Source organism: Sinocyclocheilus anshuiensis, unplaced genomic scaffold (genome assembly GCF_001515605.1).
Source record: "Sinocyclocheilus anshuiensis isolate Anshui unplaced genomic scaffold, SAMN03320099.WGS_v1.1 scaffold784, whole genome shotgun sequence".
Taxonomy (NCBI): Eukaryota; Metazoa; Chordata; class Actinopteri; order Cypriniformes; family Cyprinidae; genus Sinocyclocheilus; species Sinocyclocheilus anshuiensis.
In genome coordinates, this window is record NW_015554160.1 from 1643957 (window position 1) to 1664827 (window position 20871).

The window sequence follows — 20871 nt, forward strand, 5'->3', positions numbered from 1 at the left end:
ATAATTTGAGTTTTACAGACTGAATAAAGCCAATATTTTGTTTCAAATGTGAAACTCTTTTATGAGTTTTAACACATTAAACCAAGGTGAAAAAATATCAAATACATCTGAATGGTGTTATAATTTTTGTCATATATACACACACATTTATACACAAAAATAAGTGTTACCTTAAAATAAGATTTGCTTTATTATTGCTTTATTATTTGAATTGTTACCATTTACATTTGCATTCAAATATATTTACATTTTTATTTGTAAAGTATACAGCATGTATTTATTAATGAGTAATTAACATTATACATTAGATCAGATATAGTTTTGCATCCTGTCAGAGCGGCCCAGCATAAACTGAACAAAAGATGGATAAGTGTTAAACTGTTTGTTTATATGGGTAAGTGTATATTTGCATAAACAATGCAAGAACCAAAGGTTCTCAAAATTCTGCCCAAAATTATATTACTAATAATTTATCATGCAAAATGTTTTATGTCCGAAAGCATGAAACCCTCGACATTCAAGAGATATTTAGAGAGCAAACACTAAAGACCAAGCATTTTTGCATTCCCTGAAGCAAAACCAGTAGAGAACCACTTTGAACAGCAGTTCCTCTGTCAATGTCTGCTGTGTGAGGGGCTTTGGTGGACTCCAGCTCTCCGCTGCTTTGACACTCAGCTTTCACTGTTGTCTTCTCCTTTCCGTCGCCACTAGACCTGACACACACACACACACACACACAAAGTATCACGGCTTTAAATGTGAGGACATTTTGTATGTGCAAAGTAGCCGTGTGTCTCCTCTTATTAACACTTCTTCTTAAAGAGCTTCTTGAAGGAGTTCCTAAATCCTTTTCCTTCTTTCCTACTGTGTTCACTCAAGGGGGTGTGGTCATAATCATCAGACACACCCCTCAATTTGAGCTCCTCCCACACCAGGCTTCTAGGATCCTGAGGAACAAGCACAATGAGCTTTTAGTGAAAAGCTAAATTGTTTTAGTATGCATTTATTTAAATGTGAGTGTGTGTGTGAAAGCCTTTCATACACACTCACATTTAAATAAATGCATACTAAAACAATTTAGCTTTTAATTTTCAGCTTTTAGGGACAATTGTAAGGTTTTGTGGGTGGTTGCCAGAGTGTTGCTATGCAGTTGATTTGTGTTTGCTAGGGTGTTGTGAATAGTTGCCAGGACTATGCAATACTATGTTTGTAAAGGGGTGGAAAATTTCTGGTAAATGTTTAGAAACCTTCCAAAAAGTTTCAACATTTTCAGAAAGTTTCCAAATAATCCTTTCAAAAGGATTAAAGTTTTCACAATTCTGCAATGTTTCCTGAAATGTACTGGAATTTAAATTTTCTGCCTCTTTGCAACCCTATGCAATACAGTTGCTAAGGTGCTAATAGCCACTAATAATCTGTTTATATACATGTGTGTGTATGTAAATGTGCATGAGTGTGTACCTTTTGATGTATTAGTCGTGGCTGCTCCTCTGTGTCAGTGCGTGTCTCATATCTGTGCTTTGGACTGCTGGGTCTTAGTCTTGATTTGCCGCTTGACTGGCGCTCCAGCCTCGGGTGGGCGGGAGTTTTCGTCTGGTGGGCGTGGCTATCAATACTGTCCATCTGCAGGCCATTCAGTGATTTGCTCTTTCTCTGCACTGCCTGTAGAGGGTGTGGTCTCACAATATCTGCCGAGTCAGGTGACACACAGGCTCTGTTGGACCTATAAACCACACCCCCAGCGCTTCGCCCTCTACTGTGGGACTGTCGAGGTGGACTATGAGAAGGACTACAACGCACAAAGGCAATATCAATGCTGGAGTCAGAGGAATGAGACGGGCTTGAGCAGCGAGAGCCTCCGGCTCCGTAGGGAAAGAGCGCACCCAGAGCATCAGAGAGGACAGATCCCGTTCCTTCCATCTCTGGAATGCTGCTCAGAGGAACTGAGATGGCTTTGTGGCGAGAGTCAGAGTCAGACAGGAAGGAGACAGGGGATGGGATTTCTGGGTGGGATTTCAGTGATAGGGTGCCGTTTCATAGTCAGGGTAGCGTTTGTTACATCGAGAGGGATCACTTAAAATAAAAAAGACATAGAAAATGTATAAGGGTATTTCTTCAGTTCTGGGCACTTTTTAATGTTTTTGGAAGAGACATTAAAGTCTCTTATGCTTACCCAGGCTGTATTTATTTGATCAATTTAGAATAACCGTTTTCAATTTTAAATATATTTTAAAATGTAATTTATTCCTGTGATGGCAAAATTGAATTTTCAGCAGCCATTACTCCAGTCTTCAGTGTCACATGATGCTTCAGAAATCATTCTAATATGCTGATTTGATGCTGAAGAAACATTTATTATTATTACTATTGACAACTGCTTAGTATTTTTCTGGAAACTTTAATACATTTTCAAAATTCTTTGATGAATAGAAAGTTCAAAAGAATAGCATTTATTTGAAACTGAAATAACTTGTAACATTATAAAAGTATTTAGTGTCTAATGAATGCATCCTTGCTGAATAAATGCTTTTTTTTTTTTTACTTTTGCACAGTGGTGTGTATCTCAAATTTAATCTCAAACACACTCTTCACTAAATAGACTATTTAGTAGGAAATTTGTCAGTGTGATGGAAATAACACCACAAATGTGGAACATGCGATAAATATAATTTTTTTAAAACTTATATAAGTAATATTTTTATGATGGATGAAAGGGTAAAAAATAAAATCCATAAAGGGCATAATGAAGGCATGGTTAAATTTACATAATAGTGCCTAAAGTAGAAACACCCATAAATTCACAGAGAGCTCATTTTGTGATATATTTGGTTGGTGTATCTATCTACTCACTTTTGTGTGCTGGTGTTGCTGTAATTTTTCTCATAGTCGACTATACAGCTGTCTCACTGTAGACCTGATGTTAAAAACAAGTGCCAGTAAATCTTACAACACAAAAACACACACATTTGTTCATTTGAACTTACCTGCTAAGCTCTTTTCGGGTGTGTGAGGGCCGCTCCTGCTGGTGTGTGCACAGGTTGTGTGTGTGTTCTCGCAGGGCATGACTGAGGGTGAGCTCCTGGTTGTGCTGTAGCAGATGGCTGTACTGGGTCCTGAAAGATCGGAGTTGTTGCACAGACACCAGTAACAGGTAATAGTCTGGATGCTCTGACTCTGTCTGCTGCAGAAGACTCTGTAAAACACAGCAACATACAAATGGATGCATATATGCATTTTCTTTAATGTAGCAATGCTTGACCAAGGTGATACCATCACAAGTATCAAACATGCACAACTAACAAACATGCCTAAAATGCTGTTAGTATGACAATAAAGATGTATTTGACTACCTGGAGGAGAGTATGGTATTCTGGGATACGTTGGACAGGTCGTAGAAGCAGAGAATGCAGAGATGGACGTGTCTCATCCCCTGTGATGTCACTCTGGATTTGAACACATACAACAAATTAAAAAGCCATTATGTGGATTCATCTCAAATTTATCCAAGGTAACCTAAACTTGTGTTTTATGTGACAACTAAATGATCTGGGTTTATTCAAAAATATGATTTCAATATTCTACTATTATGATAATAACAATATTAACAGAAATTACAAATATTAAATGAATATTATTTATTAATACGGTGAAATGAAATAGAAATGTCATTCATAGAAACATAATGTACCGTCTATCATTTCTCCGGCATTACACGATATGCCTCAAGTATCAGCATATTAAACAAAATTAAGTTTTTAATCTTGTGTGTATGTATACCTCCAGTAAGATGGCTGATTTTGAAGAGGAGAACAGACTAACAACTGTCAAACATTCTGGCAGGTCCTGTAGGTATGATACATAATGATCCAGAAAATCACTCTGCAAAACACACATTTGAGATTACATAGTGCACTTTAGGGCATGGTAGGATGGCAAATTTAGCTCATTTTCGCTCTATAATATTTTACTTCTTTGCTAGTGAGCCTTAGAAATACATCTCCCATGATTCCTTGCCAGTGGCTCTTAAGAACTCTTTCCTGAAGGAGGTGAAGGAGTTCCAGATGCTGCTGAATCAAGAAGCGTAGAGAGGGAGGGAAAGGCCTGAGAGTAAGAAACGAGAATAAAAAAACAGCATCATGCGCCTCAAATCACTGTTTTACAATACATTTTCTTCCTTAAAATGTATAATTACTAAAATCTACGAGAGATGAGAAAGAAAAGAGTAACAAAATATGCTTTATATTATGTCTGTTCCACAGCAGACTATTACAATTCACAGTCTCTGTTTAGCACTGAATTTCTGACAGGGAGAACTGATTTAATGTTGTTGCCTGAGTGATTATCTGCGCTATTGTAGGGGCCAATTAACATTTAACATTGGGACAACGCTACATAAGTTTGAGAGTGATACATAGTTACCGTTTGTCTTTGAGGTCGATGTTTTCCGAGCCATTAAAACTGATGTTGGCCTTTAACAGGAGTGAGAGATAGGACACATACGCTCTCTCAGACTCCAACAGCTCCAGTGCTGCAGTCTGCCTCTGAGCTGAAAAAAGGCATGATTTTAAAACTGGTCATTTATTTTTCAGTTCTTTTCACTTAAATTATTATGACAAATGAAAAATAAAAGCATTTTCACTTTTATTCTGCTACATATCACTCACTTATAGTTGAGTTATTTTGTTCTTTCAAATCTCTGCTGTTTTTTCTCTCCCTCCACACTGGAGACTTCTTTTGACCGTCATGCTCAGGACAAGAGTCTAACCGCAAAAACACAATCTATTGTCATCTTATACACTACCACGCTATCATTTCCACACTTGTGTTTATAGTACAGAACAAGTTCTAAATTGTAATACTCACTCTGATTAGCTGACAGGCTGCTTATGTAATGCTGAATGAGACTGAGTTCTGTTTGGCTGTTTAGAGAGGCGTGGCCATCCACTGATCCCTCCCCCCTTGAGCCTTTCCTATCAATAATACCACGTTTATATATTTTGATTTTACATTTACATTTAGTCGTTTACCAGACGCTTTTATCCAAAGCGACTTACAAATGAGGACAATAGAAGCAATCAAAATCAACAAAAGAGCAATAATATGCAAGTGCTATGACAAGTCTCGGTTAGCCTAACGCAGTACACATAGCAAGGTTTTTTTTTATGAAATTTATATAATTAATAAAATGAAAACAAGTAGATAGAATAGAAATGAAAGAATAGAGAAAGCTAGTTTTAGAGGCCTTTTTTTAAAAAAGAAAACAAGCAGTTAGAAAACTAAAACAGACTGAATCCCAAGTGTGTTAAATTGGGTCTAATGTTCAATACACTATACCATAAATTGTAAAAAGAAAAAAAAAAGCAATTTTGTAGCTACAGTATATCACCTGTGTTGTGTGCTCTGCATGAGGTCCAGGTCCCTCTGCAGGTCTTTTTGGTTACTCCTAACCTCAGAGAGCTGCGTTAGAGCTGTGCTTATGTCTTCCTGCATACGCATACACAATAAAAAAAAGGAAAATACACAATGTCATCAAAATATAAGCAACATTTCAAAATGACAATGCATGGAAAAAATACAATTTCAAAAACCTGAATTCTAGAAAATAACTGCAATATTATATTTTAACATTATTAGAATTGTTTAGCTCAAGAAATATTTCATATTATTATCAATGTTGAAAACAGTTGTGGAAACTGTGATCTTTTTTCATGATTCTTTGATGAATAGAAATTTCAAAAGTCTTTTCTGATGAGTTTAATGCATCCTGAGAATTGTTTTTTTAAATCCTACTGACCCCACACTATTAAACGATTGTGTATATTATTTAAATTAAATTTTTTATCCACTCATTATATATCACATAATATAACTGTTAGAACCTGTAATGTGTTAAGTGTGTTTCTGAGAGACAGGATCTTTTCATTAGTTTCTTGTTGATAGGTAGAGACTTTCTCCTCCAGTCGGCTGTAGGTTTGCCATAGGGTGGCAAAATCTTCAACCACACTTCCAACTCCTAATTTTAGCTCCACCCACATCGCCTGCAACTGAAGCAACAAGTCAGAGGTCACCAATACTCAATAAGAGACAAACCCAGATAGAGAGATGAAGGTTAAGCAGGAGGACAGGAGCTTCAGATCAGTCTCAATAGCATTAGGGAGGGTCAAGCTAAATGTGGCCTGAGTTCTGTCACACTCTTCCTATTAGCAATTCATTGTCTCAATTACTTTTATTTTCTTAACAGCAGTAATCTGTGCGGGTGTGTGTGATTTGAATTAGAGATTAATGAAACAGTGAATTTAAAACAGAAAGCCTATTTTGTTGTAAACACACACACATCAAAGTATACAAAATCATGAGAAAGCTATCACAAACTGGAAGTGAGTAAAAGAGAGGGCAATTTAGATTACCTGAAGGTCTATGGCATCTATGTCATCATTACCTGTACCTGCAAAACCACACAAAAACATAATTTCATGCAGAAATACAGACTTTATCACACAAAAGTTGACAGAAACATGCACCTAAAAGAAAGCTTTCCAAAAAGTCATCCATTGAACTCTTCACTTAAAGTAGACTTCACTGTTAATGACCAATTAATCTTTTTTTTTTTTTTAAAGCATTACGGAAGATCAAAAAATTTTTGCAGATTGATAATCAAAGTTGGTTTACCCTCTATTTTGCCATTCTCCATGATCCGATGTTCTTCCAGGTCCAAATCCAGGACTGTCGTTTCAGATCCTCTGTGGTTTGGATCCTTTCTAGTAGAGTTTCTTTGCTCAAACTGATTAACTTTAAAAGCCAATGAAATGTCACACTTCTATGTTTTGATATAGTTAAAAATGACAGAAGATGCTCTCTGATTCTGTGACTTTGTCTTTCTATCACTTGTCTTTCTCTCTCTCTCATCTGTCCCACCTATCTCTTCCCCTCCTCTTTGAAACATGTGAGTCTGATGAAGTCGAGGACAAAAAGAGGCCTTGTTTTACAGTAAGTGGATGGATGAAGGAAGAGAGAGAGAACGATAGGGACGTCTGTTAGCATTTTTATGGTTCAGAATCAGACGATTAAATTTCCTCTTCAACCTTTAAGACCAATTTTCCATTTTACAATGAGCTCTGTATGAGCTCTGGAAAGGATCCACTAGGCATATGAACAGAAACACCCACAAAATTATTGTCATAAACTCAAAAGTGAACATTGAGTCATACCTAATTTAATTGAGGTATAACAATGAAACAAATAAAACACCCTCAAGAAGTTATTCAGTTTCAAATGTAATCACGCACTGGAGCTTCAGGTTAATTTGAAGCAGATTTAGAAGTGAACTGAAGGGTGGTAGATCTCCAGTTGAGCTCTTGATCCACAGTAAACACGTTCTCACTCCAGAGGACAGGAAATTGAGCCTTACGGTCTTACACAACTCCTGACTTCTCATCGCAGTCATGAGCTCTGCTGCTGTGCGTGCTCGTGTATTTTGGAGATGCGCTCCACCAATGGCTGAACCGTACACAGAGAATCACATTCCTTTCACCCTTTGCACTAAAACAAAGTAGTGATTCTTTCAGAAGTGCAGTGTGTGGGAACATGTGTTATTGATGTTCAGTGGATGCTGCTGGAACTGAAGTTATTTCATTGGATCTCATCAGTGCCTCAGGGCTGCTAGCTGTGGTAATGCATCACTGTGTATCTAAGATCTCTTTCAATAGTTTCACGGGTGGTTATTCTTTCAACTTCAAGTTGACTCAGATGCTTGCTTCATAATCTTGATAAAATGCTCAAATTGTACTATCACTATTTAAAAATTCAGTGCTTCAGAATATGTTTTGAAGTTCAGTTTGGTCTAGTGATTGGCTACTTAACAATAGAGCACTTACTGAATGCCATCTAATAAAGAAAAAGAACAGAAAATGTTTTTCTGTATACATTTAAATGGTGTGTGTTTGTGTGCAAGTCACACGTTGACTTTGAGCTTCAGTCCCAGTGCGGCTTTGTTATGAAACTTCCCCCTCCACACAAGTCCTTGTGAATCTGTGAACTCCCCTTCACCTTCAAATCTGCAAAAACAAATTTATGTTCTGACAATTAAGCCTTCCTTATGACAATATTGCCAATTCCTGCTTTGCATATGTTTGCAGGACTGATTATACTGTATCACCTGTTGTTGTTAAAAGTTCCTGTGTATTTTGTCCCATCAGGAAATCGATAAGTTCCTTTGCCATGATACATGTTGTCTCTGAACAGGCCGCTGTAAAACGCCCCTGAAGGGTGTGTGAGAGTTCCTCTGCCATTCATCTACAGGCCACATAACACCAGCAACCAAGACATAATTACAAAAAGCATATTAAGAGAAGTAATATATTTATCCAAGGTAGTTGTCACATGCCTAAATTTACATTTCATCTAATTTGTTGCATAATGCACTCAAAACTGAGATAAAAGCATGAATAATTCAGTGTTAGCCTATGAAAGGAGATCAGATGAGTCACTGACCTTGACAGCTTTAGTGCACATGTGACTAAAGTTGGACTTACTTCAATATTGTAATTATTATTTTTTTTTAAATCCCACACACACCTTATCATTGTCCCATTCTCCAGTGTATGTAACTCCAGAGGCTGATGTCTGTGTGCCAGACCCTTTCCTTATCACCACACCATCTGAAGTACGACAGCATTCGCCCTCTAAACACAAACACACAAGTACACACCTTTAATGGGCTTAAATAAAATAAAAGATAACATTCACAGACACGTTTAAAGCTGTCAGCTAACTCACCATATTTGTCTCCATTTGGAAAAATGTAAGAGATTTTAAGAGTTGTAGTCTCTGCAACAAAGAGCAGCAAAGTTAAATCAGGCTTTTATATCTTGAAGTGACAGCCAAAAAGAGAAAAGAAACGTAAGTTTAAGTTGTTCAACAAGTAACAAGTATTTATATTTAGAATGTATATTCTAAATTATAGAAATAATTGTTATGAACATATTTACCAGACATGATGCTGTATTTATTTGGTTATAGTAAAAGCGTTACTAAAAACTATTTACATCACGTCATTCAGGAAAGCATATCTCCATAGCAACGACGCAACAACTCTGCTTCGTCTGATTGTTTTTGAGTCATGTGCTGTCTGTACTGCCATCTGGTGAACGTGCCACTGATCTAGCGCGCTCTGCCGACCCGGAAGTTATTCCAGTGGGTGTCCAGCGTGTGTGTGGCGAGGCAGCTGCGCGTTAACGTGAGTAAGGTAATGTACATATTTTCCACTTACGCTTTACAAACTTTACAACTTGTTGAAAGTGGTCATACTGCGAGATGGAAAGCATGTTAACGTTAAACATGTTTTGGCAGGATGTTTTTTTTTTATTGAATATAATTGATTTCTGTTTACGGTTCTTTTTGAGTCACACCACCAGTGTCATACTAACTAATTTTCTCTTTCAGACGTTTTAAAAGAGACCCCATTTCGCAGGTTTTAAACTGGAGATTTACTTTTATCTGGTTTTACATGTTATAATGTGCGATTTGACAGCTCAGCTTTTCTGTTGACAGATTAAGGGAAAGTTCAGACGGCAGACTTTAGTTGTGATGTCATTACATCTTTTAGTGCATGTTGTCTTTTGGGGAAGTTGAAGACCTTCATTTATATTTAAGTTCAAAACGGGTCCACAAACTCTCTTCAAATATGTGAAAACTAGTTTCTCCTCTTGTTTTTAGATCATGGGAAAGTCCAAACAGGTTGGAAAGCACAGTAAAGGCAGGAAGAAGAACATTTCCAAGACATGGAAGACTAAGCGCAGGACGAAGGACCTTGACCAGATCCATGCAGACATGATCCCTGCAAATGCTGTCAAGTTACTAAAGCAAGATGTAGATTTTGATGTTACAGGATGTGCTCAGCATTACTGTCTGCACTGCGCGTAAGTCACACCTGACCTCACCACCCCAATGACACACCACTTTTTTTTTTAAACTGTTTGTATTTTTTTATTTTTAGCTTTTTAAAATATTCAGCTTTTCATTTGAATTTTTTCCTTCCTTTTCTAAAGGAGATATTTTGTCAATTTGAAAACACTGAAGGAGCATTTCAAATCCAAACCTCATAAAAAACGGTGAGTCGGATTTAAAAAAATCGTTTTCTCTTTTCTCTTAATGTTGAATCTTTGGATCATACAGTTTTATGCAAAAGTTTGGGCACCCCTGATAATTATCATAATTTTAATTTATAATCTGCTGGGTTTTCAAAGCAGCAACTTGATTTGGATATATTTTATACCTTATAGAGACAGTAACATTTCAGTTCTGAAATAAACAATTTTGAATCAACAAAAACAATGCAATGTGAATCATAACAAAAACACACAGGTGCAAATAATTTAGGCACCCCAATGAAATAATGGCATCAATATTTAGTAGAGCCACCTTTTGCTGAAATAACAGCCTGTAGACACTTCTTATAGCCACTGACAAGGCCCTGAATTCTGTCTGAATTGTATTTTGAACCATTCTTCCTTGCAAAATGTCACTAGTTCAGTCAGGTTTGATGGCTGCCGAGCATGAACAGCCAGCTTCAAATCATTCCATAGATTTTCGATGATGTTCAAGTCTGGGGACTTGGATTGCCATTCTGGAACATTGCATCTGTGTCTGTGCATGAACTCCTTGGTAGATTTGGAACGATGCTTTGAGTCATTGTCCTACTGAAATAAATAACCCCGGCATAACTTCAACCTCTTGGCTGATTCTTGAACATTATTCTTGAGAATCTGCCGATACTGGGTGGAATCCATGCAACCCTCAACTCTGACAAGGTTTCCAGTACCTGTGCCTGCCACACAGCCCCACAGCATGATGGACCGTCCACCAAATTTTACAGCAAGGAGCAGGTTCTTCTCCTGGAACGCTGTGTTGTTTTTCCGCCATGCAAATTCCTCTTGTTGTGACCAAATAACTTAGTTTCATCTGTCCACAGCACATTATTCCAAAATAATTCAGGTTTGTCCAGATGAGCCTTTGCATACCTCAAATGACTCTGCTTGTTGGCACTGGCAGTACGCAGAAAAGCCTTTTTCCGCATCACCCTTCCATTGAGCTGTTCCTTGTGCAAAGTGCGCTGGACTGTGGAACGATGTGCAATGACATTATCAGGAACAAGATGTTCTTGGAGCTCTTTGGAGGTGGTCTGTGACCATTCTAACCATTCTTTTCTGCTGCCTTTCAGATATTTTTTTGGCCTAACTCATCTTTCTTTCAAAAGGACCGTTCCTGTCACCTTTCATGTTCTAACTATATTTCTGACTGTGGAGGCAAAGACCTTAAACCTTTGTGATATTCTTTTTGTATAATTCTAATTCAAATTGATGAATTATCCTAGTTTTTAGGTCATTAGAGGTTCCTATGTTGTTACTTTTAAGTGGAGAAAAGAAAAGCTAGCAATTAGCTACCTTAAACATAATTTTTCATGATTGTTTGCACGTGATTTTGCAGTGTTAAGGTTCATTGAGCTAATCAAATCAATATCATGTTGTAATTAATCAGCAATAAGAGACTACAGGTATTAAATCAACACAATTGAAAGGGTGCCCAAACTTTTGCACAACCCATTGTTTACATTCATCTTTATTCCATACAACTCAATACTGCAACACTAAGAATTTATGTCTGAAAAACATCACATTATGCTGCTTTCTCTAGAAACTGAATGGAATATCACTACGATCTTTTCTTATAAATAAAGAGCAAATTATTATCCAGCCTCAGAGGGGTGCCCAAACTTTTGCATAACACTGTATATAAAATACATTACCTGCATAAATGCAAAAAAAAATGTCTGGGTTTTCCATGTGTTTTTAAAATTATCATCATTTTAAAAGCTTTTTTTCTGTATTTTAGATTGAAGCAGCTGAGGGAAGAGCCGTATACACAGGCCGAGGCAGAGCGGGCAGCAGGAATGGGCTCCTACATCCCACCCAAAACTGTAGAGGTTCACACACAGCAGGTCGAGGAAGATATGGACTGAAAGAGCACTTTGGTCTGCCTCTCTGTGGACTCTTGCTCCTCTGGACTCAGAGCAACAATTTGACCTGTTTCAGAGCTGAAATTAGTTTATGGAGATGGAAAGTAAGTTGAAAAATATTAAATGAATTGATATTATTTTGATGAATGTTCAATGACAATTCTCTGTAAATTCAGACTTGTTTGATTTTGGAGAAGTCCTGGAACAGCTGGCTACAGTTTCATACTTGTTGTGAAATTAAATTAGTAAAGTTTGCTTACAACAAGCAACCTTCTGGGACTGAACACAATGTTCATTATGTATGTGAATATAAACTCAGCAAAAAAGAAACGTGTCCTCTTTTTACTATTATTTCCAGCAAATTTCTTAATGTGTAAATATTTGTATGAACATAAAAAGTTCAACAAGTGAGTCAAACTAACTGACGAAAAGAGACGGAATAATGAGTTCCTGAACAAAGGGGGTGGGGGGATGGGAGTCAATATTAAAAGTCAAATTGAGTATTTTGTATAACCACCAGCTGCTTTTAAGTACTACAGTGCATCGCATCCTCGTGGACTGTAGATTTAAAAGTTCTTGCTATAAGTTGTTACCGCACTCTTCCACCAAGAAACTTGCAAGTTCTCGAACATGTCGGCGTGGACACATGGTTACACATGGTTTGACAAGATAAGCTGTCCTTCCTGTAGCACTGCTGTAGGCCTCTTACATTATGGACATTGCAGTTTATTGCTCTGGCCACATCTGCAGTCCTCATGCCTCCCTGCAACAGGACTATGGCATGTTCATGTAGGTGATCAGGGACCCTGGGCATCTTCTGGTGTTTTTCGAATCAGTAGAAAGGTCTCTTTAATGTCCTAAGGTATTGTAACTGTGGCTTTAATCGCCTGTGAACTGAAGTGTCTTATGGCCTTTTCCACAGGAGCATGTGCAATACTTGTTTATGGTTCAATGAACAAGTATAAAGAATATTGTTTAAACCCATTCTTATCTGTAAGGATCTGTAAAGCTTATTTGGATTTTACAAAATCATCTTTAAAATACAGTATCCCGAATAAGTGTGTGTGTGTTTGTGTGTGTGTCATGGGAAAAACATGGAAATGTATTGATTAAAGAGTGTGGGACCCTCAATTATGGTTTTATGCTTGGAATTACAACAGTTGTAATTTACAGATCCTTTTCCTTACTTGTCCTTTATTCATCATTTCCTAATCTTTAATAATATTATTGACTTAATTCTTCCGTTCTCACTTAATATTAAAGTCACCATGAAATCAAAATTGAACATTCTTATTTTTTAATGGAATACTGTAGTGTTTATTATAAATAATTTATCCGTGCACTTCATTATTATTTTTTTAATTCATGTGCCCTCGTAATCTTTAATCAAAAACTTAACCTCCCCTCCCCCTCAAAACGACTCCTCTACTCTTCCGGTCACGAGCTATGGCGCAAGGGCGGAGCTAGTGACGTGAGGGGTAAACGCTGGGATAAACGACAGGGGGAAAAGCTGAAGCTGATGCTTCACTTTATAGCACTGATGCCAGTCATGAGGGAGTACATTACCCCTAAACATTGAAAAGATATTAGGATATTACGACAACATTACTCTTAGGACATCGCAAACTAATTTTTTTCATGAATATGACTTAACCTGATGGAGGACGCGCTCAGTCATTCAGGCAGTCTCTCTCTCGCACTGTTTAGGCATGTTTTGTGCTGTTGATCGTCGTCGTCATCCTTAATAAATAACAATAAAAAACATTTATCCATGCTTGGGTGTCAGCTGTGAATCCAGTGGAGAGAAATCCCCCAACACTAACTGCAAACTGGCATTCAGATCTGCCTCCATTTTGTTTGCAACGCCCCAGCTTCCAACGATCCAATCAATTCCCGAAGGACGAAATCAAGTCCCGCCCTCTCATTTCAGATGACGTTTCACTCGGATATACGTCACAGTAGAGAAGAAAAGACAATGTATCATTCACTTTAACAGAAATAATTGTACAACAACTCTACACGCCTTGTCTGCCTGTGGTTGAAATGTTCTTTTCGTGGACTTAACACATATTTAACTGTATTAGCACGAAGGACAAAAAGACAGATCCAGTACATTCTTTGGCCCCTAAACGTGTAATTACGGTCGTACATTATAAGCCGTTTCAAAACCTACTTGGCTGCCTAGCTAGACAGCATTTTGGCCAACTTAGGCACGTTCCGAATGTTGCCTAGACAGGCAGCTCACTAGATTTGAACAAACGCCCATCGAGTTCAAAGGCATGAATGTGCGCACTGGCCCTTTAAGAGCGACAGACATGATCCACAAGCAGGAGAAGCAGGAGTGATTTCCTCTTGCGCCGCTACGATGTAACGGCTCACCGGAGACGAGCCCATGACTACAGAGTGACTTCACTTAAGAGTTTTTATATCACCCAGGGCTATTTGTGTGGCCCAGTAGTGATTTACAGAGCAGATAGAGACGTTTATTAGAGGATGGCCGCAGACGTGGATAAAACTCGTGCCGGAGAGCCAAAGGATGATCATGATGAAGATCGCGCGACTCCATCCAGCAGACGCGCCCGCTCACGTTTCAAGCAACTCTCCAGTTTATTGCTAATCGCTGCTGTTCCTTTCTTCGGCTTTTGCATTAAATATTACCAGGACACCCAGCTTGTGAAACGACATGTAAGTTAATACCAGTTTGGTCAGAATTTCATTTCAGTTTGACCCGTGAAGGAGGGTTGCTTTTCAGAGCCATGAGAGATACTGCAGCTGTTCAAGCCACATGTAGTCCTTGCAGTTGGTTAAAATGCAATAAGTTTTAGTTTTAAACATTGCTCTTCTAAGATAATTTTTTTTAACTGTCTTTGCGACGTCTTTTTTTTGTTATGTGGGAACAGTAAACTTACATCTGGTGCTCCAGCTGCCCGCTGTTTTATTAGGGTTGGATAGTTGCCACAGCTGGGCAAGACTGTTAGAACAACCCCCCTCTTTCTCATATATCTGTTACTTCTGTGTCGCTTCCTATATTAACCAGTTTTTCCAGGCTGCCGTCCTACTCAGACTGATAATAGGGCCAGACACAACATCAAAGTTATGTCAGGAATTCAGTTAAAAATAAACCGACGTAGACATCATTGTGTCCCGTTGCCTTGGGGCAAGTATTCTGTTGTCCTTTCTAGTGTACAACTCATTCTTTTGAGTCGAATCTTTGGAATGAATCCATTGAACCGGTTCACATAACCTATCTGAATGATTCGTTCACGAATTGGACTGAATCAGAGTAGTTCTGGGCTGTGTTCCACTCCACTTTTAGACACGCACTCGCGAACTTCCCTAAGCACTTCCCCTCGGGGGAATCCCCGCTGCCATTTGTGGGCACTCATGCAACGTAATCAATGACGTACATCCGAGTAAACGAGACGGAGGGAAGATTGCGAGTGAAGGGCATAAAAAAACGGACTGGAACGCAGCCCTGAAGTCAGCAAGCCACTTTGAACCTAGAATCGCCTCTTCCGAACATGTGTGATTCGTAATTAGCCGAGAACTGAAGAGTAAACGAGTAGAAAAAAAATTAAAGCAGATTATTTTTTATAAGAAGAATAGCAGAAATGGTAAAAATTAAAAGTACTAAAATCTTGTAGTTTTTATGAAAGTTAGTAAATAGCAATTTCACTAAACCATACAAATATATTTATTCAATAAACACAAAAACATAATAAATAGCATTTTATTAAAGCAGTTATTTTACCTCATGATGTATTTGTTATTCTGTGGTCCTTGACATTTTTAATATTTAATAAAATGCCACAATGTCAGGGAACATGGGATAACAAATACATCCTGTGGTAAAATAATTGCTGAATTGTTTGCTGAACCGGTTCTTTGAAACGGACTGTTCAAAAGAACTAATTGCAAAATGATTCTGTTTTTCCATCACTGGAGCAGCCCGATAACAGATGTGGATTAGCTGAGATTTGTTTTCTGTTGCAGGAGGCAGGATTGAAGGCGCTGGGAGCAGACGGACTCTTTCTCTTCTCATCCCTGGATACCGATCATGACCTCTATCTCAGTCCAGAGGAATTCAAACCTATTGCAGAAAAACTCACAGGTATTATTCTTGGTGTCTGTGCACTTGCATTAACGTCCTTTCACAAGTAGATATGTCTATTGAAGCAGAATTAAGATGCTTCAAGGCTATGTTCTCCATCAATGTAGAAAACAGAATTCCAGCTGAGAGTTTTAAAGCATTGTTGCAATGCCTGATGTCCATCTCTGTTGCCTGAAGGTGTGGCACCTCCCCCAGAGTTTGAAGAGGAGATACCACATGATCCGAATGGAGAGACGCTGACCCTGCATGCTAAAATGAAGCCGTTACTACTGGAAAGCATGACTAAGAGCAAAGATGGCTTTCTAGGGGTAATTTGAACATTACACATTAATACATTCATCTGAACTGCTAACAAGGTTCTAAACAGACAGGGTGATTATTTAAAAAATATTTTAAAAATATAAAAATGTAAAATACCAATAATAAGAAATTAAAATGTACATGAAATGTATTAAAATGCTAAGCTTAAAATAATAAAAAAAAAGTATAGAACGTGGACTATTACAAGTTGCATACCCAAAATGTGCTTATGAGGTAAATTGAGAGCAGTGTCTTTCTCATCAGGTTTCACACAGCTCTCTTAGTGGGCTGAGATCTTGGAAACGTCCAGCTGTTCCTTTATCCACATTTTATGCCAGTCAGTTCAAGGTCTTCCTGCCACCCAGTGGTAGATCGGCCCTGGGTGACACTTGGTGGATCATTCCCAGCGAACTGAACATCTTCACCGGCTACCTTCCCAACAACCGCTATCATCCTCCCACACCACGAGGCAAAGAGGTACAAATATACCTTTACATTTTTTAAATTAGTTCAAATTAGATGCTTGCGCTGAATCACATCAACAAAATCCTTTTCATTTTATATTACTTTGGTTTAACCACATTGTTGAAAAATGAGTGATCTGAGGTTGTCAAGATCTATTTGATCAAGAAGACTGATTCAGTTTCTGTTTAGTTGGTGGATAGATGATGTGATTATTTAATTTCTCTGCAGGTACTGATCCACTCTCTGCTGAGTATGTTCCACCCGCGGCCTTTTGTGAAATCCCGCTTTGCTCCACAGGGGGCTGTGGCTTGTATACGGGCTGCTAGTGATTTCTATTATGACGTTGTTTTCAGGCGAGTTAAAAGTAAACATGCCATCATGTTTGAATAAGGTTTTTGTCATCCAGAATAAAAGGGATTTTCTTAAAATCAAGTAGAAGTTTACTTTGTATGTCACTTAAAGAATATCTGATTGTAACAAGTTTTAACTTTATTTTAATTTTGAGCCTCCAACTGAATCTTATCTTATTGCGTTACTAATTACAGAATCCATGCTGAGTTCCAGCTAAATGATGTTCCAGGCTTTCCATTCTGGTTCACTCCTGGGCAGTTTGCTGGTAACATCATCCTCTCCAAAGATGCTTCTCACGTCCGAGAGTTTCACCTCTACGTCCCAAATGACAAGTCAGTCTTCCCTCCACTATTCCCAACTGCAAACACTTTTAAGGTGCTGAGTGTATGGCTGCGTAATCAATCGTGATCATGATTTCGTGATTCATGATTATTTTAGCATTATTGCCTGCAATATTTGTCCTCTGGTTCCACATGCTTCCATATTGTTAGAAAAACATTTAATTAAACAAATAATTTGGAATAATAACTAGAAATTTAACTGTTTTAGTTCTTAATAATGTAGAGACCGTGTTAAATAATATGACACGCATAATATGACTTGACATTCTTTTCATTTGTAAAAGTGCAATAATTATTCAGATTAAATGTAAAAAGAAATTGATGAATATTTGTGATTAATAATTGCAGTTAACTTTTTTTGAGCAAAATAATTTTGATTATCAGTTTAACCATTATTCTGTGTGTTTTATGTGGCAGATCTCTGAATGTGGACATGGAGTGGCTTTATGGGGCCAGTGAAAGCGGCAACATGGAGGTGGATATTGGATACCTGCCTCAGGTTTGTGCTCATGTTTATGCAGAACATCTGAGGGTTTTGATTTGTGGTATGCATAATACAAAAGTGCTTCTCCTGACATTTTGCTGTATGCTTTTTAGTCAGTTTTTTGATAAGTCAAAGCCATCCATCGTATTCTTAGCTGAAATACACAAAGTAAATGGGCTGTATATGTTTACAGATGGAGCTCAGGGCAGAAGGTCCCTCCACTCCCTCAGTGATCTATGACGAGCAGGGGAACATGATTGACAGCCGAGGGGAGGGCGGAGAGCCCATTCAGTTTGTCTTTGAGAAGATTGTCTGGAATGCAGAGCTGAGCAGAGAAGAAGCATCCAGACATCTGGAGGTCACAATGTACCCATTTAAAAAGGTGAGTCCCCTGACTCTCAATCAGCAAACTCTTTTTCTGTATCACAGATTCATACATAAACATCTTGAAATTTGTTGTTAAGAGTCTGCAGCAACACCGCCCTGTTAAATATGCTGGTTAGGTATGTTTTGAAGCATGGCTGCTGGTTTGAGCTGGTTTAAGCTGGTCATGTGCTGGTCCTAAGAAACTAGCTCCTGCTCCGGACCAGCTCAAACCAGCAGCCATGCTTCAAAACACACCTATTTTTCAACAGGGTGAACAGATGTTCTTTCAAGATATACATTTTTTGGTGATGTTGTTTAACAGATCAATAGAAATGTTTGCAATGTTGTCATTATCAATCTCATCAGTGGGTTTTCTGTTTGGAAGGTGCCATATTTACCATTCAGTGAGGCCTTTAGCAGAGCTGATGCAGAGAAGAAGCTGGTTCACTCCATCCTGCTCTGGGGGGCCCTGGATGACCAGTCATGCTGAGGTAAGACACCCAAAAATGGGAATAACAAAGAATACAAACTACTGGAGCAGTTAAGTTTGGCCACAATGGTCAGCATGACTTTATCTATATCTTGATATCTGCCAACAGTGTTATAGCTAGAGTTCTAGGATTCTTTCAGCTACATTAGATGTTTCTCTAATTTGCGTTCTGTGCACTTCTCTTCCTCCTTATCTGTGTTAGGTTCGGGGCGGACTCTTCGAGAGACCGTCCTCGAGAGTTCGCCCATTTTGGCCTTGCTCAACCAGAGCTTCATCAGCAGCTGGTCTCTAGTCAAAGAGCTGGAGGATCTGCAGGTGTGGAGTTTGGGTCATTTAGCTGACACATGTTGTTAAGCTAAATTAAGTTGTCCTTATTTAGACTAATGAAGTGTTTAACCTAATTTAGGGTGATAAGAAGAATCTGGACTTGAGTAAAAAGGCTCGTTTACATTTGGAAAAGTATACTTTTCCAGTGGAGATGATGGTGGCGCTGCCCAACGGCACTGTGGTGAGTCTTCTTTAGCTTTCTTAACCAACTGGGTCAGTCTGTGCCAACTGCTTGTTTCAATGAATATCACTCTAACTTCTCTAGGTGCATCACATCAATGCTAATAATTTCCTGGACCAGACATCCATGAAACCAGAAGAGGAAGAGGGGCCTGCTATCAGTTTCTCAGCAGATTTTGAGGATCCTTCAACTTCCACATACATTCGCTTCCTACAGGAAGGACTTGAAATGGCCAGACCTTACCTGGAATCGTAAAACTGTTTCTCTCCAGAAACATTTGTGCACATTAGAGATAAATGAGGGGAGTATATGAGGGAGAAAGAAAGGAAGTCTGATATCAGCTCTGCTCCTCCGTGTCTGATTTTAGGAACAAGCTGACACAATTTCTTCATTGAGAAGGCAGCTGGTGGCCACATCTTCGAGTGACACATTCCACGTAAAAGTGCACAATATAACATCATGTTGTCACAAGAGTGTGGTATGTCACAGTGAAACCTAAAGGGTGTTTAACTGTACACAACAACACAATCTCAATGAAGTCATATATTTTTATCTAGAAAATTTGCCGATTTTGTGCAAACCTTACACTTCCTGAGTGACGAATGTCATTAGTCTGATCCATAGTTCAGCCTAATGAACTGAAACGGCATTATGCTGTATATTGATCTGATAAAACCACTTTCATACTTTTGTTTCATACATACAAAGCCACTTTTTTTTTTTGCTGCATAATTTTTGTTTGTTATTCCAGATAGTCCTATAGGACACAGAACTTTGCTGGCTGTGGCTTCCTCGATTAGGCAGTTTGTGATGGTCTGGTCTGAAAGCCCAACCAGGGTGAGAGCAGACCTGATGTTGTTGTTTAAGTCTGTGGAAGCAACGTCTGCTTTTCTGTGTCTGAACAGAATACTGGCACTATGCTAAAACACACACCAAGCGAAGCTTTGGATTTCAGCTCAAACACACAGCTGCAGGAAAGCTGCCATTGTCTCTAATATATCACGTCTGAAATCCACTTTTGTCTAAGGGTGGAGGTACGTAATGGTCAGTTAGGAACATCACATTTTTTGTTTTTTATAAATGAAATATAATGCAAAAAGCTCACATGCACTCACGTCTGATTCTTTCTACCACATTTAAGCTGAAGACCAGAGTAGAGACAGGAAGGAATACTAGATTTAAAATGTAAGTTGGCATAGTGTTCATTGTCTTTAAACGGTGCAATAGGTTGTTAATCTTTTCAGCAGATAACTTTTGCACTACTGTTCAAAAGTTTGGGATCTGTAAGATTTGTTTAAATGTTTTTAAAATGAGTCTCTTATCCTGACAATTCATTTGATCTAAAATACAGTAGTATTATAAAATATTACTACAATTGAAAATATCTTTTATATTTTAAAATGTAATGTTTTCCTGTGATGGCAAAATCTTCAGTGTCACAT

General features: G+C 38.2%; 3 protein-coding genes and 1 pseudogene across 4 annotated transcripts; 2 read left to right on the forward strand and 2 right to left on the reverse strand.

Annotated features, from left to right (window-relative positions):
• Nucleotides 1-311: 311 nt before the first annotated feature.
• arhgef33 (Rho guanine nucleotide exchange factor (GEF) 33) lies at nucleotides 312-6882 on the reverse strand. The gene is given in 17 exon segments (XM_016463643.1): nucleotides 312-713; nucleotides 811-947; nucleotides 1462-2013; nucleotides 2016-2073; nucleotides 2851-2892; nucleotides 2894-2914; nucleotides 2985-3193; nucleotides 3351-3443; nucleotides 3778-3879; nucleotides 3969-4101; nucleotides 4420-4546; nucleotides 4665-4760; nucleotides 4864-4970; nucleotides 5387-5484; nucleotides 5880-6044; nucleotides 6408-6445; nucleotides 6670-6882. Coding segments are annotated over 17 exon segments (2196 nt in total). The 5' UTR covers nucleotides 6692-6882; the 3' UTR covers nucleotides 312-517.
• LOC107670863 (selenoprotein N-like) lies at nucleotides 3025-20731 on the forward strand (annotated as a pseudogene).
• morn2 (MORN repeat containing 2) lies at nucleotides 7288-9323 on the reverse strand. Its single transcript, XM_016463581.1, has 5 exons — nucleotides 9269-9323; nucleotides 8776-8826; nucleotides 8575-8681; nucleotides 8156-8292; nucleotides 7288-8054 (listed from the first exon to the last, which is right to left on the reverse strand). Exons 1-5 carry the CDS (start codon nucleotides 9321-9323, stop codon nucleotides 7952-7954), a joined length of 453 nt encoding a protein of 150 aa, XP_016319067.1. The 3' UTR covers nucleotides 7288-7951.
• On the forward strand, nucleotides 9135-13088 carry znf593 (zinc finger protein 593). 2 transcript variants are annotated; one of them, XM_016463645.1, is made up of 4 exons: nucleotides 9135-9244; nucleotides 9715-9917; nucleotides 10047-10109; nucleotides 11890-13088. In XM_016463645.1, exons 2-4 carry the CDS (start codon nucleotides 9718-9720, stop codon nucleotides 12014-12016), a joined length of 390 nt encoding a protein of 129 aa, XP_016319131.1. In that variant the 5' UTR covers nucleotides 9135-9244; nucleotides 9715-9717; the 3' UTR covers nucleotides 12017-13088. The 2 variants fall into 2 exon arrangements, with proteins under 2 accessions (XP_016319131.1, XP_016319132.1); XM_016463646.1 differs by having other exon boundaries at nucleotides 9139-9235.
• Nucleotides 20732-20871: the final 140 nt, after the last annotated feature.

Coding starts and splice junctions, on each gene's coding strand:
- morn2 (XM_016463581.1), bottom strand. CDS start 9,323: ATGCTTTCCATCTCGCAGTATGACCACTTTCAACAAGTTGTAAAGTTT. Junction 8,827..9,268: donor AGTTGTAAAGTTTGTAAAGC/GTAAGTGGAAAA, acceptor TCTTTGTTGCAG/AGACTACAACTCTTAAAATC. Junction 8,055..8,155: donor GGAACTTTTAACAACAACAG/GTGATACAGTAT, acceptor TTGTTTTTGCAG/ATTTGAAGGTGAAGGGGAGT.
- znf593 (XM_016463645.1), top strand. CDS start 9,718: ATGGGAAAGTCCAAACAGGTTGGAAAGCACAGTAAAGGCAGGAAGAAG. Junction 9,918..10,046: donor CATTACTGTCTGCACTGCGC/GTAAGTCACACC, acceptor CCTTTTCTAAAG/GAGATATTTTGTCAATTTGA. Junction 10,110..11,889: donor TCCAAACCTCATAAAAAACG/GTGAGTCGGATT, acceptor TCTGTATTTTAG/ATTGAAGCAGCTGAGGGAAG.